This window comes from Phaenicophaeus curvirostris, chromosome 18, assembly GCF_032191515.1.
Source record: "Phaenicophaeus curvirostris isolate KB17595 chromosome 18, BPBGC_Pcur_1.0, whole genome shotgun sequence".
Taxonomy (NCBI): domain Eukaryota; kingdom Metazoa; phylum Chordata; class Aves; order Cuculiformes; family Cuculidae; genus Phaenicophaeus; species Phaenicophaeus curvirostris.
In genome coordinates this window covers 3293507-3310218 of record NC_091409.1, presented here as the reverse complement: position 1 = coordinate 3310218, position 16712 = coordinate 3293507, and the positions used below count along the sequence as shown (strand labels likewise).

At 44.9% G+C, this 16712-nt stretch overlaps 2 protein-coding genes across 4 annotated transcripts; one reads left to right on the top strand and one right to left on the bottom strand.

The window, feature by feature from the left end:
- Positions 1-345: 345 nt before the first annotated feature.
- CSTF1 (cleavage stimulation factor subunit 1) lies at positions 346-9828 on the bottom strand. 3 transcript variants are annotated; one of them, XM_069871986.1, is made up of 8 exons: positions 9413-9828; positions 8320-9241; positions 7736-7906; positions 6990-7185; positions 5447-5724; positions 4458-4655; positions 3490-3880; positions 347-2014 (listed from the first exon to the last, which is right to left on the bottom strand). In XM_069871986.1, exons 2-8 carry the CDS (start codon positions 8437-8439, stop codon positions 1755-1757), a joined length of 1614 nt encoding a protein of 537 aa, XP_069728087.1. In that variant the 5' UTR covers positions 8440-9241; positions 9413-9828; the 3' UTR covers positions 347-1754. The 3 variants fall into 3 exon arrangements, with proteins under 3 accessions (XP_069728089.1, XP_069728087.1, XP_069728088.1); XM_069871987.1 differs by having other exon boundaries at positions 9429-9828; XM_069871988.1 differs by lacking the exon at positions 7736-7906 and having other exon boundaries at positions 346-2014; positions 9413-9827.
- On the top strand, positions 9681-16360 carry AURKA (aurora kinase A). The gene is made up of 9 exons (XM_069871989.1): positions 9681-9778; positions 10203-10287; positions 11589-11883; positions 12446-12545; positions 13223-13414; positions 14096-14234; positions 14576-14724; positions 15338-15512; positions 15667-16360. Exons 2-9 carry the CDS (start codon positions 10237-10239, stop codon positions 15856-15858), a joined length of 1293 nt encoding a protein of 430 aa, XP_069728090.1. The 5' UTR covers positions 9681-9778; positions 10203-10236; the 3' UTR covers positions 15859-16360.
- The last annotated feature ends 352 nt before the right edge of the window (positions 16361-16712 follow it).

Sequence of the window (16712 nt, the reverse complement as noted above, 5' to 3'; positions counted from 1 at the left end):
AGCTTGTTTACTACTTTAACAGAATCAAAAGATGTGGCACTCAAAAAAAAAAACTAACCAAGAACCAGAGCTCGGTGGGAGGGTGAAGACAAGTTCTGGCACACAGTTATTAACACAAGCTGTATTTGCTCCGCGACAGCAGCCCTCTGCTTTCTTGCCTCCCATGTTTCTAAATTTATAGGAACGTGAGAGGAGACAGGATTGCTAAGCATTAGAAACATTTTGCATAGCAGTAGCTTTTAAGAAGAAAATGAAATTTCATTCTCTATCTCTTTTAAATATCCATTCCACCTTCTATACCATAAATCTATAGTTGTATCTGATTCGCAACACAACAGAATAGTTCATCAAGCTTTAATAGGTCCCCCACAACCCAGCCTTCCACTATTCCATTAATTTCTCCTTTGTTACACAGAAAACTCATGAATTTCCTTCTTTATATATTAAATAATTTTTAAAAGGTAATCTTTATTTAAATATAGACAAAACCTGTACCCTCATCAGCCTTTGACAAGACACTTAATCGGGGCAATAGAAAGTTAATCCAGCAGCAAGAACAACCTTACATTTCAAAATTCTCATGAAAACAAATGCTGAACTAAAGGAAGCCCAGAAGCACTGCACAAGGATGCTTGAACAAACCCATTTAAAACTCTGCCCAGGCAACTATCTGTAAAGGTAGTGGTGAATTTTCAAATTTATAAAATGCCGAAAGCACAGAGTTTCGTAATGATCTGTATTTCTGTCGACTAGGATGAGATCTGAAAAACTTGGAACTATTACAGATAACAGAGACAAGAAACAGTGAGTCTGGATTTTTGAAGAATAAAAAAGAATGTAATTCAAGTGCTGTGTAACAGACATTGAATGAAAATTCCTCAGTAAAATAAAGCAAAGTGACATTTCTGATGTACATATCAAAAAATACGCACAACAGTGTTTCTCTTTGAGAGGACACTAAAGGTCTGTGACAAAATTATTCTCATTTTCACATGCTGCAGGCCCTGTCACATTTTTATAGTTGCCATGTTTTATTCCTTGAAAATACTATGAATTGGAGATCTCACTTGTTAAGATAAATTCAAAAGAAGATGAGATTTCAAGTCTGAGCTTTAATACCAGAACACAACTTCTTGAAGTCATCTAATCAATTGAAAATCCCGTTTCAAATCCTTATGGCACAAGATTGGCTCAAAACTGAAGGTCCACTTGGCCAACACAAAGAAAAAAAAGTCCACCAAAAAAACTTCAGGCTAAAAGATAGAAAGCAGAGCTTTACAAAGAATGAATGAGAACTGAAGGCAGCTTAAGGCTTCATTAAGATATCTGCCAAGTTATGCTGTTACTTGTGTAATCCATTCTTTAAACAGACTTCAGTGGGATTGCACAGATACAATGCAGAGCAAAACTGGCTTATACTGCCCAGTTTGAGCAAGATACAGTTGTACATCTTTCGCAGGATTTAGAAAGACAGGAGAACAAGTTTAATCCTTCCTGCAAGGACTATTTTATTCTCCCACCCACACTCCTTGAGTACAGTTAGAGATGACTTACAAAAATTAGCGCCACACACACTAATAAAAAAAATTAGCGTGGGGCAATACTTAAGTCTCAGTTTTCAGATAGTTTTCTGCCATGATTGACAGAATTAAAAACCAGACACAGCACGGCTTTCGTCTAGGCATCTTTTGGCAGTACAATCAATACAAGATGATACAACGAATCTGGATAATCACTGTTTTGTGAAGCTGTCCTTAGTCTGTTGTTGATCTTCTGTACCAGAATCTAGCCCTGTAGTCGTCACTGCAGGTCATGAAGCCAGGGTTGGTAGGGGAATGGACAATGCAACGAACAATGCTGTTGTGCCCAAGAGAAAGGAGATTTCTTCGTTCAGCAGTTCTTGAATCCCAGCAGCAGAGACTTATGGTCCTTTCATCTGGAAGCAGCACATAATCTTCTGTGTGGTTGAAGACAGCTTGCGTCCTGTGTACTTGTCGTCCACTCAAACCAGCTCCTAAATATATGCAGTAAAATATTAGCCCAAATAAGATAAATTTTAGGAAGTTTCCAAGTACCTAAGAATAAACTTCCCACAACTACCAACTTCTCCAGTCAGCAAAGAAGCCTTATGTTTTCAGCTAGCCTATCATTCCCACACACATCAGGTCAGTAATGAATATTCTTTTGTACAGTACACACGGCATATGCTAACATTTCTTGGAGAATAGAAAGATTAACTACTCCAACTGTGTCAACGAAGTCCAACCACTCAGTATGAACGCAACCACTTAACTTCAGGTGCATTTTTGCCTTATTTTTTGTGGTATGATGCTTACAGAGTAACTAAGGGAAAAGACCACAGACAGTAAAATGCAGATTCTCAATACCAATGACAACTTTTGTTTTAAATGTATATATCACATAGTATTTCATATGACCTACTTTAGCCCTACCTTCCCTCAACACCCTTCAACTAAAATGTGTTTTATACATAGGCATTTACTTGCAATGCACACACCTCCATCCTACACCATATTTTGCAAAGGTTTATTGAGGACATGCTGCACCCTGCTGGTTGAGCTACTGTACAGAAAAGGAGCAGGGGCATCCCAAAAGCTGATTATATACAATTTTCAGCATCCTCTCCTCCTTCATGCTGACTCCTAATGCTTAAGCACATGACTGCTTGACCCATTTGCTTCCCCTGTCACATAATTGCTATCGCATGCAAGGCTTCTACATCCTTCACCATTTCTTAAGACACACTAAGATCAAAGCACGGTATTGCCAGCGTGCTCAGAGTATGACTACCTTGACCACCACCTGCATCCTTAGCAGAAAAGAAACAAACCAGCTGTAGCTATTTTTCAGAATATTGCCATGGCTTACTAGAGTAACCTTTGCACAAAAGTATAATGGTTAAAACAACTGCCCCAAAGTAGGTTAAATTCCCCCTGCCTGGGTGGGTGCTCTACAGGAAAAGTTGCCTACTTTAGCCTAAATGGATTAGGTGTTAGTTTTGACCCTTCCAGTTTAAACAGCGATCCTAATTCAGCACTAAATAGAAGAGTCAAAATCAAAATGATCACCAGCAAGGAAAGTGATGATGCTGTTTTGTTTCAATAATTACTGTTTCAAAACACCCACTGAAGAACTACAGAACAAAATCTTCTCCATATACGTCCTAGTCCTTAGGGCAGTATTCCTCTTCACTTTTTTTTAATTCAGTGATAATTTCCCTCTAAAGCAATAGAGTGATTATGTCAGAAGAATCTCAAATCTACTAAATATGTTTACACTGACTGACAGACAAGAATCATAGCTTCTCTTCTATAAATAACCTGCAGTAAGTGTCTTCAAAAAATTGGCTGCTAAAGCAGCAGTTTGCTCTTGCCTTTAAGAATTATAGTTCTTCTGACATTCAATACCCCTGCTGCTGTAGGTCAGTATCTGAAAAAGAAGACACCTGGAAGGTCACCTGCCACATACCTGTGTACTTGACCAGTGTTCGACCAGTGGATATCTCCCACAGTTTAGCTACAGAGTCTTTTCCACTTGACAGGATGTACTTTGAATTTTTGGAAAAAATAGCAGAACAGACTTCAGCTCCATCATGTGCCTTCTCAAAAGTAGTGATACAGCGGTTTGAAACACCATCCCAGAGTTTGATGCATCCATCCTTACTTCCCGTCACATACATGTTTGCACTTGCGTTGTAATTTACTGAGCATATAGCATCAGTGTGCTGATCTTGAGGATTGCAAGACACAAAACACTGGAAAGTGTTGATATCGTACAGTCGTAGAGTAGGGTGCTGAGTACCAACAAGTATGAAATCTCCAGAAGGGTGAAAAGAAATTGAGCGCAACATCTCTGCTTCCTGTTTGATCAGAAATACATAATTGGTGTAAGAAAGAAAAAAAAAAAATGAAAGGGAAGTGTCAATTCTGGTGGCACTGAAGTGCCAAAAAACCTAACTAAATTATCAGTTAGCACAACGTGTTCTGTTTCTGCGAAACAGAAAATGCTTCCTACAGAATTACTGTGACAGGCTACCTCAAAATGCATCTTGGTTTTTGCTCTAGAGCAGCCTGCAGCGCCTGCTTAGTTTTGGGATATCGCAGAAAAGTGACAGGAGGCTTTGTCAGCCGCTCATGCATCCCAAAGCCCACAACGACATAATCCCAAACTCTCCTCCAGAAAAAAATTAAAAATAATTAACTTCAAATTACGCATTAAATTTGGTCTAGATTAATAAAAAGCAGACAGGCACTAGATTTAAAGAGCATAAGTATCCATTATGCACAAACTCTTAGCATATAATTACCATAATGTCTGCGAATCTTGTAGCTGCATACTCCTACACACCTTATAAACTCAGACGCAATTCAGCTCACTGATACCTCAGTACTTATACATTCAAGCTTTGTTTGCTCTGAACTGGTATTGTATCTAACCTGTATATATTTGAAGGCTCTTTTGGCAGAAGGTTTTGAATAATCAAACAATTTAAGTGTGTAGTCCCTTGAACCAGATGCTAGGATCTGTTCTGTTGGGTGGAAAGCTAAACACGTAACTTCATCCACATGATCATAGAGAGTCCGAATAACAGGGTGATTTTCCATGTTTTGCTGTGCTGTCTCATTCATCATGACCTACAAAGAGCATTCAACAAGTTAGCCTTAGAAATCAGAACATGCTTTTGACAGGAGTAGGTTTTATGCTTGCTAGTGTGGCCAAACAACAGCTACCTTTCTGACATGCGACAAAGCACATAATCATTATTATCTTAATTATTTGAAGGCTCATTACATATTGTTATCAGAAAAGATCCCTGTATCTTTATGAAGGTCAACTGACCTGCTGAAGGACAAACTGCCTTCAGTAGCAGAGAACTGGTGCAACAAAACAGATCACCTTCATCAACAGTCCACACCAAAATACTGCATTGCCCTGACAGCGGAAGCCGTACCAACCAGGAAACTAGCAACTTCTACTCACGCAGAATACTGCTGAGAATTGGCCAAACCCACCCCTCCCTCTTAAATTGCTCCCTACTAACTGTATCGGGAGAAGAAAGTGAAACAGATCAGTATATATTCTGTGAAACTGTTCTAAAACACAGAGCCACTGGAGGCTGCAGAGACCACAAGTATAAGGGGATTTAAAAATCGAACTGTGTTCATACAGTATAGAAATTAGCAGCAAGTATTGAGAGCAATTCTGGCTCAGTTCTCTAGACTGCTGTCAGAGGTTATACATATACTTGCCCTATTTCTTCTTCCTTTTCTTCAAGGGTACTTTATGAGCCGTTGTTGGAGTAGGAAATGTGGCGAGACAGATATTTAGTCCAACCCATCGAGCCAGCCACAAGGCATAGACATGGCACGAAACAGACAGCACCTCAAGAATGCACAAAGTGGTTACGATTCAAGACATATTTTACCTCAATAGGCATAGCACTTTTGGCCAACATTCTCTCTGTATCGAGAATTTTTATTGAGGCATCAGCAGATCCTGTAGCTATTAATTGTCCGTCTCTGCTATATGTAGCTACTCGACATGGTCCTTTATGAGATGTGACATAACAAGTCTCATATTCAGAAGCTTCAGGAGACATGGTCTGTACATCTGCGTCAAATTCCAAGTCAATTCCTGTGCCTGGAGCTACCGTATCCGACCGTCCAATCGCATATTGAACAGCACTGTCATCGTTCTCCATTCCTGAAAAAAGAGAAGTTGATGCACTTAAATGAGGTTAATGCTTTCCTTAGACAGAAGGGCTGTGGCCAGATGTATGCTACAGACTTCTCTGACAGTTTCAAGACCGGTTTTGAGAGAGGCAGCCCACACAGAACAAAGCTAAGCTAGCAGAGCAGATTCAGTTATAGAGCAGTACTCCTTGTAAGAAATGAGAGGTACTTTGGTTATGCTAGAGCAGAATACAGCTCTTAAAACTGACTGTGGAAATACAACCAGCAAACATTGTGGGATGGCAAGTACTAATAAATACACTGACAACCAGTTACTGAAGCCATCAACAGGCCTCAAGTCACCTTTCCAGAGAGGGAGAAATAAGCCCCAACATTATTATATCAGACTTGAAGTAAAACACTGAAGCATTTGCTGATTATTTCCCTTTGTTTCATTGCACTGAAGAAAAACCCCACCCCACAATCAACTATCCCAACACCGTAAATGAAAATTTTTATTCCTCCTCACACTCACTCCACAGCACTGGAAGCGGTAATGAGGCAGACACAAGAATTTTCAGCTCTGTGCCCAACTGTGATCATCAGCCGATCAAATGCAATAGAGCAGTTTTTGTTACTTTCATCTACAAATTGCAAGTCTAGCACTCCGATTTCAGACAGACACAAGGCTTCACGTATTTGTACTCTTGGAATTCAAGTAGTTCAAGCAGCAGAACCAGTTCAGTTACAATATGGAGAAGCCATAATGTTAAAGCTAGACCTCCTCTAGTAACTTGGTCAGCTTGTTTCGACAGCACCCCACGTATTTTGACTACGATCTGCAGCACAGATGTATTTTCAGAGAAAGACACACAGAGAGAGAATAGGAGATACTTTTGCTGAGACCCTAGGCTGTGGAGACTGACATATAAAAGCTAGCAGAGATTGTCAAGAGAAAGGCTTGCTCCTTTTCAAACAATGTCAGGAAGAATCGTATAGAAAATATTTCTAAAGTTGGCAGAACTATGTGGGTCAATTTTCTATTAGGTCTGTGGACTCAGTGATCTATTTTGCTTTTGGTGCATACTGAAGGATGAAACACAGAGCTGGAATGCACTTTAAAAAAAGCTATGGAGGCAAAGGCTGTATCTAAACAAACAAAGTGTCGTGCTATTACTAGACACAACCTTTGCATAAAAAGATGTCTTTTCAGTAACATTAACCTCTTAATTCACAAGGACTTAAGGTACAGATTTAGAAACTGGACTTTTGTGTTAGCTTTGTATTCCAGCTTACCTAACTTAATTAGGTGCAGCAGTTGTTCAGATGGTGCACAGACTGACTGTGGTTTTATCTCGTTTATCAGGCCATTGGCAATATTTATGTATCCATCATATAGCAGCTGACTAATTATCAGTTTATATAGTTGCTGACGATCTTTCAAACTGACTTTTGTTCTATACATTGTAAGCAAGGAATGCCTTGGAGGGGCCTGAAATGAATAAAGAAGAAAAATCACATACAAGAGAGTTGCACGAAACAGCCACAACCTTTAAATAAAGCACATCCTGCTGAATTTCAGTGCAGACACTAAACACTGCCGTGTTTCAGGTAACAATCAAGGCCACAGAAACGAAAAGGAAAAAAAAAAAAAAAGGGGAAACCTGTTGCACTTGTTTGCTGCCGGAACGGCAATCTCGGCAGCGAACGGCACACCGAGCGCGCTCAGGGCAGCAGAGAGGGCAGCGCAACGCGGCGTTAACGGGCATAACGGCCGCCTCCGTGCCCGCCCCTCGGCCCGAGCCCCCCCTCCCGCCCGCCCTTCCCCTCCGGGCCCCGGAGCCGCCAGAGCCGCCAGCGGGCGGGGAGGGGGCGTGGAGCAAAGGGACTGAATGAGGGCGGGGAGCGCTCGGCGGCCACGGAGAGCGGGCTCCCCGCGCCGGCGGCGGACAGGCGGCTTCGGGCGGGAGCTGCCGGGGCAGAGCCGGGCCCGGCGGCGGCGCCGACAGCGAGGGGGAGCGCGGAGCGGCCCCAGTACCTACCGACCCTTCCTTCTGCCTCCCTCGCTCTCCCCCTAAAATGGCGACCGGAGCCCTGAGCGCATCGATTGGCGGCGGCGGCAGGGGAGGAGGCGGCGGCGGCGGCCGGGACCGCAGAATGCTCCTCCGCGAAGGCTGCTGCATCGAGCGCCCGCAAATCGATTGGAGGCGACTCTTGAAGGAGAGAACGGCAGCATCACATGACCGTGGCACCTCGCGCGCGCGCCCGAGCGCCGGCAGGCCCACCCCCTCCCCGCGCGCGTCACGTGACGAGGCAATCACGTGACGCGGCGCAGCACCCAGGGAGCCCCGGGGTGTTGTAGGGGGGGTGTCGGGGTCCTTCCCCCCCCGAGCACCGGGGAGGCCGCGGGCCCCGATGGCCCGGCAGCCGCCCCCCAAGTAGGAAGGGAGGCCGGGGGTTCTTTTGTCCTCCCGCTGCGAAGCTGCAGGACGCCACTTCCGGCGGGGCAGCGGCCCCCGTGCGGGCTGGGGAATCACCCCTGGCCGGCCCAGGCCCTCGGGGGGCCCCCGGCCTCTCTCGTCCTCACAGCCCAGCACGCCGCCCTCCTCCCCGCCGCCCCACTCACGTCAGCCTCCAGAAACGGCAGCCGAAGAGGACGCGGGTCAAGGAGCGGGGAGGCCATGCTCCCCATGCCCCGTGGTAGCTGACGTCGATCACACGCTGCAGCGACGCGGCGACCCGACATCTTTTTTTTACCTATCCTGTATCCCTTGTCAACACCAACACACAGACCAGGGCCGCCTCCGCGCTTGTTTTCGGCGCCGCGGAGACAGTTAAAAGTTGCCTTCAGTCACGGTTTTTTGCAGGCCCGAAGTACCGAACCTCGCTGCGGCTGCCGCCTGCCCCTCGGCGGCCCCGGGTCCCCCTCACAGCCGGGAGCAGGACCCCTTGGGTGGTCGGTGACTGCGCTGGCACAGCAGCCCCGCACTCCCTGCACAGCAGTATCCACACAGTGCACTCACGGGCCGCCTGCTGACAGCGTCGTCCCGCTCAGCGTCTCCTCAAGGACCTGTGTGGCTTTGGAAGCACCTGTGGGTCACTGTGACAGAAGGGCTTCTTGTGCTGAGTTCTGGTGTCACACAAGGGCCTGTGGGCTAGGAGTCAATGCCACACGAGGGTCTGCGGACCGGGTGTCAGTGCCACACGAGGGTCTGCAGATGCAGAGTTGGTGCCCCACGAGGGTCTTCTTGGGCCAGGTGTTGGTGTCACACAAGGGTCTGCAGGGTGGGTGTCCGTACCACACAAGGGTCTGCAGGCCAGACACTGTTGTCAGACGAGGGTCCACGGGCCAGGTGTCAGTGCCACAGGAGAGTCTGCAGGCCGGTGCTGGTGCCACAGGAGGGTCTGCGAGCCCGGCGTCAGTGTCACACGAGGGTCTATGGGTTGGAATTCAGTGCCACACGAGGGTCGCCGGTGCCACACGAGGGTCTATGGGCTGGAATTCAGTGCCACACGAGGGTCGTCGGTGCCACACGAGGGTCTGTGGGCTGGAAGTCAGTGTCACTGGCGGGTCCGCAGGCCGGCACCCCCTCGCCCTCAGGCCCCGTCAGCACGTGTAGCGCTGCCCGGGGCCGCCGTCCCGGCGAGCAGGAGGCCGAGGCCTGCTTCGCCCCGCCGCCCTCCCTCCCGCTCCCGCGAGCTCCCCCCGCCGCTCCTACCTCTCCGGCCGGACACAATGGCCCCCGGCCCCACTCGCGCTCGGCTCCACGCGAGGTGGCAGCAGCGCCTCTTCCTCGGCCCGGGGCGGCGGGTGCGGAGGAGGAGAGGGAAGAGGCCGGTGGCTCGCAGGATGCGGGACGTGCCCCGGCGCCCTGTCCCCGCGGCGGCGGCGCGGCCCCAGGCCCCGGCGGCTGCGAGGAAGCGGCGGTAGTTGTAGCGTTGCCACAGGTGGGTGGTCTCGGCGTACGCGATTTGCGTAGCGGAAGACCCGGCCGAGGCAAGAGACTTTGCGGAGAAAAGTGTGTAAGCGGGGCGGCGATCCACGCAGTTGGAGTACGGAGGCGGCCCGGCGGCGGAGAGAGACGGTACGTAAAATACGCAGGGAGCGCAAACACCGCCCTCGGGGCGGGCGGGCCGGAGCTATTCTGGATACGCAGCAAGGCCGCCGTTGCGCACGCGCCCCAGAGGTTCGCGACGAGCGCGGCGTGCGGAGAGCCAATCGGCGGGCGGGACGCTCGAAAAGGAACCAATCGGCGTGGGCGGGCGGCGGGAGAGCAGCCAATGGGGAGCGGCGGTGGTTTAAAGGGTATTTAAGGGAGGGCGGTTTGAATCCAAACAGTCGCGGCGGCCGGAGGGAGCGGAAGCTGCGGGTGAGCGGAGCGGGGAGCGAGCGGCGCGGGGGTGCGGGGCTGGACAGGGCTGGGCCCCGGAGGGCAGGAGCACGCGTTTCGCAGAGGAGACCCGCGTTGTATTGTGGAACTGAGCCCTCTCTGCCCCTCTCGCCCGCAGGCCGAGCTATACGCAGCCTTTCTCCCCAGGCGTCATGGATAGGATGAAGGAGAACCGTTCCGGTCACCCCAGTCACACTACAAAGGTAAGGGACCCTTGAAGGGAGATCTAAACTAGGTATTTGGAAGGAATTTTTGACTGAGATGGTGGTGAAGCTCCACTGTAGTTTGCCCAGGGTAGTCGTGGCCGCCCCATCCCTGGAGGCGTTGAAGGCCAGGCTGGCTGGGGCTTGGAGAGGCCTGGTCTCCTTGGAGGTGTCCCTGTCCACGGCAGCGGGGTGGGACTGGATGGTCACTAATGTCCCTTCTCACCCAAACCATTCTAGGACTTGTTTGGTTGGTGGGTGCGTTTGTCCTGATAGCAGAAGACCTACGGGTTTCAAACAGCCTGTGGAAACTATTAACCCTACTATAGAGTAAAAAGAGGAAAAACTGTCTTAAAACAATGTTCTCCCTTTGCAGGAAACAACTGCGAGTTTTCTTTCTCTTGGAGAGAGCAGTGCCCAGGCTTTACTTAATTTTTAATTGTTAATATTACAACGAGGAAATCTTCCTCATATTTTAAGTACAAGAGCCTTCAAAGAGAGAGCGAACGTGTGTAGACAGCTTATTCCTGACACAGCTTCCAAAAGCAAGGGCTTTGTTAACATTGATATTGAGGTGCCTGTGCAGCTGTGTTCAAGGTCACCCTGATTATGTGTTTTCTCTATGTAGAAACACAGGCACTTTCTCACTATTTTAACTTAAAGCTAAACAGGTCTTGGTAAAGTTCCAGAAGAGCATGAGCAGAGCTTGTTTTTTTAACCAAGCTGCCAATACATAACTTATAATGGATTGAACCAGAATAATTAACAGGGGAATAGAAAAAGTACTAATTGTTGCACAGGTTATCACTAGAGGGTCAAAAATGTAAGAAGCTATTCATCAGTATTTGAGCTTAGCTGTAGGCAAAGTATCCTACAACAGCAAAGGATTTAAGTGTAAGCCTAAATTGCCAAAAGACCAAAACCAGATAACTTAACCTTGCTAAATAAACCTGTATTTTTCTACTGAGCTCCCATTGCAGTGCAAGATTTAAGATGAACAGCAGTAAAGGAAGCAATGACTTACAGTGTATGTTATAAAAACATGCAAGGATCTGCAGTCATAGTACTGTACCTGGTGTTCTCCAGATGTGTGTAGAAAGTAAATAAATATACTGCTGTGGAAAACAGCTAACTTCTTGTCAATGTAGAAATCTTAAGAATGTTTTTATTTGTAAAACTCAAGATCAGACTACCCTGATATCTCCTGTTTGTGGTTTGAGTTTTTCCCCGCTATAATGAATGGGTCATAAAGGTTGTAATATGCTAGTCTACAGTTCATATATAATCTTTTCTTTTTGTAGATTGCTAATCCCATTGGGGATGGCCCGAAACGTGTCCCTGTGTCTCAGCATTCTGCCCACAGCCGCTTACAGAACAGTGGAGTTCAAGCACAACATGTTCTGTGTCATTCAAACTTTGCCCAGCGGGTTCCTGTGCAATCACAAAAACCTGTACTGTCAAACCAAAAACTGTCTAATAGCCAGACGACACAGCGGCCCCGACCAGTATTTCTGATCCAAGCAAATGCCAAGGCTCAAGGTCGAGGCAAGAACAATGAAAAACCTCAACAGGCTCCAGTACCTGATAATTCTGAAGGTGATGTACATGTATTTATATGGTTGTGACACTTGGGATACTTCTGCTCTATGATGTGCAGTGCAGAAAACCTAAAGCTGAAGTTGATATGGGACAGTCCTGTAGAGAAATACTTGGTTGTGCCCTGAAATGGAAGCACATATTTTGTTTTAGACATTACTGTGATACCCTTCTTGCCAGGATTACCCATTTAGAGCCAATATGGGTGTTTGAAAAGTTTCAGATGCTCACTAGCCAGCTCTGAGTTCATTGGCACTTGTAGATCTTAGTTTACTACTGTTCATGTTAATTTCTTATACACAAGAATGCTGTGGTTTTTTTAAGGAGAAGCTTAATGTGTTTTTTTAATTAAGAAAGCATTTAACGTTACATTTTGACAGCACTAATAAATGCTGTGGTGCTTTGTCAATAGTAAGTTATGCTAGGTTGTTTAAAATGTCCTTGAATGTATTCTAAGAACTGTTTCAGATACTGCGCAGAGGTTATATTTGCTTCCATGGAAATTTTTGTTATTGTGTTCATGGGTCTGGGGTATAAAGCTGATCTACTTCTCTATACATAGCAAAAAATTCTGAAGCAGAAAGTTCCTCTAAACAGAAAAATGAAGAGACTGCTAGAAAGAAAAATGAAGAGGCTCCAAAGAAAAATGAAGAGACTAAGAAGTAAGTTTTAAGCATAAATTGTTCTAGCTGTGTCCTCTTGAATTAGTCTTATTTTTGACTTCTAGGACTTCATGCTGCAACTATGCTGCAGCTTAGCTGAACGCTACCTCTTGGTTGGTGAGATCAGTGGTGTTAAACTTCAAAGGCAATGTGGAAGTCATAAGAAAGCTTACTTTGACCTGATAATTCACAGGACTTGCTGTAACCTAAAGGACTTATGGCTAAACATGTAATAGCTCTTCCTGTGAGAGAACAGATAGCCACTGCTCCATGTACATAAGCCACTGAACATGTGAAAACAAAGCCTCCTTCACATGTGCAAGAGGCTGGAGGCTAACTAAGGATGAAGTTAGATTTGTAGTATGGCTGCCTGAAATGGTTCCGATGAATACAGATGTATTACAAGCACCCAGCATACTGAAATGAGCCTGGTGTGGTATATGGAGTCTTGATTTTTGTAGTAGTGTGGTTATTAGTATATCTGTGCATAAACTTTTTAAAGCTAGCTTTCAGGACTTCTAAGAAGTCTCAATGTATGTGTTATCCTTTTGGTGTTATCTTAAAAGATTAAAATCTAGTTCAGACCACTATGTATCTATTGAACAGGAACATAACAGTAGGAGTCAAAGCCCACACAAGTATCTAATACCTAGCTTATGTAACTTTTTCTTTTGCAGAAGGCAATGGACTCTTGATGATTTTGAAATTGGTCGTCCTCTGGGGAAAGGAAAATTTGGAAATGTGTATCTGGCACGTGAGAAGCAGAGTAAATTTATTCTTGCATTGAAAGTGCTCTTTAAAACACAACTTGAGGAAGCTGGTGTAGAACATCAACTACGGAGAGAAGTTGAAATACAGTCTCACCTTAGGTAAAGTTTAGTGACCAGTTACGCTCTTTGCTTTGTCTTCATTTAAGTAAATGTAGTAGCCTTGTTAATGAGAACATCTTCTCTTGAAGGAAATAGAAGCTGCTTTTTAAACATGTGACACCTTGAAATTGCTAGTTGGGATTCTTGCCCTTCTGCACTAAGATTTACCTTTTTCTACATTACAATTAAGTAAACTCTGGTAACAAATCTTCCCATTACAAACTCCTGCCCTTGTCTGCTGCTTGGGTTTATGTGGGTAACAATAATTTCTCAAGAATCTGAGCTTGTTTCTGGTATTCTGCTTCCTGGAACAAAAGCCAAACTGGCTGGAGAAATTAGTTTTCACAGTAAGTTTAGTGTTTAATCTTAAAAGCCAAAATCCATAGGAATTGGCACCTTCAGTGGTAAACTACTTTTCCAGCTGCTGTAGAATGGCATGGTCTAGAAGATAGTAATTGGCCACTCTTGGCTACCTGCTTGCTAGTAGGGAGTCTAAGCTGCTGCTTTGATAAACACTGTCTATCTGCTATAAAGCTTTATTAATGGATATGTGGCGAGATAGAGGAACACCTGGATGATGAAGTTTCTGTGCTTGCCTTGAATGAGGGGAGGCAGGAAAGAGAAATTAAAGTTATATGGACAAATACCTCGTTCACAAGCATACTTAAATATTTTTTGCAGGCACCCCAACATTCTCAGATTATATGGCTACTTCCATGATGTTGCAAGAGTCTACCTTATCCTAGAGTATGCACCTCGTGGAGAAGTCTACAAAGAACTTCAGAAGCTTGGCAAGTTTGACGAGCAAAGAACTGCTACTGTAGGTTGTTCTAGCTTCTTATGTTACTTGGTCTTCATATCTGGGATATTTGCAGCATAAAGTTCTGTATTCTGTGTTTGAAACTGAGTTTCCTTAGATGCTAGCTTGCTTGTGCACTTGTTACAAGGAATAAATTGGGAAGATAAGTTACTGTAAAGCACTAACATAACTATGTTTAGCATTGCTTAGTATTGGGGGTGCTTGGTAACTTCAGGCAGAGCCTGTATTGCCAGACTCCAAGGGTTTAAGGAGTAATTGCTCTAAGTTTATCCAGTAAAGGCTGTACTGTAGCTAGAGTGATGCCTTAATACTTCAAAGGTTTGTTTCCTTTCTAAATGCAGTACATCACAGAGCTAGCAGATGCCCTTTTGTACTGTCATTCAAAGAATGTGATTCACCGAGATGTCAAGCCAGAGAACTTGCTGCTTAGCTCAAATGGAGAATTAAAAATTGCAGACTTCGGATGGTCTGTGCATGCCCCATCTTCTAGGTAAGAATGTAGAGTATATGTGTGTATATATATATATATTATGCAGTGAAATACTTCTGTAGTTATGATGTTAGAATTATTGTCCACTATATGCAGAATGGTGGTAAATGTGAACTTCCTAAAATACTGGGGGAAGTCATTTAAGAACTGGACCACTACAGCGAAGGTTTTGATAGTTAACTGTTGTACAGAGGGAGTGTTGTTATCCTGTTTGTTTCAACTTGGCTAGTTCAAAACTTGCTGAACCCGAGAGAAGTGAAGAAGGCTGGTGTAGTGTTGTGGGGTTATAGTGGTCCCTGAGATGACAGACCAGCACTTGTGCTCAAACATCACATTAGCAATATACTTAGATGTTTCCTCAATTAGTCTGAATTGCATCTTATGAAGGAACACTATTTAATCTAATAGGGGGATGAAGAAAAAGAAGGATAAGACCGAGACACTTTAAAGAAAAAGTTGAAAATTCACTGCTGCAACTTGTTTGCCAGGTATTCTGGTGGTGCTGAGCTTATCCAGGGCAGACTGCACTGACTGCCAGCACTACCTTCTCTGGCTCTGGAAGTGGATTCTACAATTGCCATAATTAGTAAATGATTAACTTCCTTTTCTTCAGGAGAACAACTCTCTGTGGGACACTCGACTACCTGCCTCCTGAAATGATAGAGGGAAGAACACATGATGAAAAGGTGGATATTTGGAGCTTGGGAGTTCTATGCTATGAATTCCTTGTAGGGAAACCACCTTTTGAAGCAGAAACATATCAAGAAACCTACAGAGCAATTTCCAGGGTATGTGCCAATGTTTATTTGGATTAGCTGAATAACCCACACACTGACACATCTTTTCTATATCTACTTTGGAGGGTAGAGAGAGCTCTTTGCCTCTCTGGTTTGGTTATAGCTGAATTTTTGCATCATCCTCAGTATCTTTCCCTTTCCCTAGGTGGAATTCAGGTTTCCTCCATTTGTAACAGAAGGTGCAAGGGATTTAATTGTGAAGCTTCTAAAACATAACCCATCTCATCGACTGCCCCTTAAGGATGTGCTACTTCATCCTTGGATTACAGCAAACTCTACAAAGACGCTTAATGGCAGAACGAGTGATGTCGCTGCCCCCTCCAGAACACAGTCCTAGCAGGGATACGCTCATGGGATCAACAAGAGGTGTCTTGTACTGTGACTACTGTAATGCTTACAATAGGAAAAGCAGGTCTTGGAATCCAGTGGCAATTGGAATATGAATCCTTGGGTTGGCCATTGTCTTAATTTTACATTGCAGTTAGCCTGTTAGTGAGAGGTTGTGGAATACTTAATATACTTGAAATCCAGTTACATGTGGGCCGGGTTTGTTGATGTAAGTATTAAGCTGTTCAGGGCTCTTATGATGTGGTCTGTCCTGGTAATGGTTCGTTGTTCCAACAAAGAGGAATTTGTTCTAGCTTATTGAACAGTGCAATATCCTGGAGATACCTGCCTCCCAGCTTATTGGGCGGCTAAAGGTATCATGCCTGTGGTGTAATCTGAAAGAGATGAATGCATTTCTTTAAGTGTCCTAAAATGATGTATTATTTGTCTTTATTTTGTCTTAAATGAGCACTCAACTTTTTAAATAAAAACTTTGTTACGTACTGCCACCAGCACGGTAAGGTGCTTTGTTTATCACTTTTCCTGGCTGTCTCCTAACTGCCTGTCTTTACCATCAGTACAGTCTGACTTCCCTTTTCTAATCACAAAGTTTACTTTCCATCTCTGTCAGAAAGGAAGCTGGTATAATGTTCTTGGTCAAAGTGCTAGTACCACAACGTTGGTATGGTCACTTTATTCTATCACAGGGTTACAAGGTAAGTACTAAAGGTGGTGTTCCCTACTGTGTGAGTTTTCTACAATTATTGAAACCTAGGGCTGCTGCTGCTTTTCTTTTTTACTGCAGTTATTCAAAGATAGAAGTGCTTTCAGAGCATGTTAAGAAAGGCCTGGAGAATGTTATCA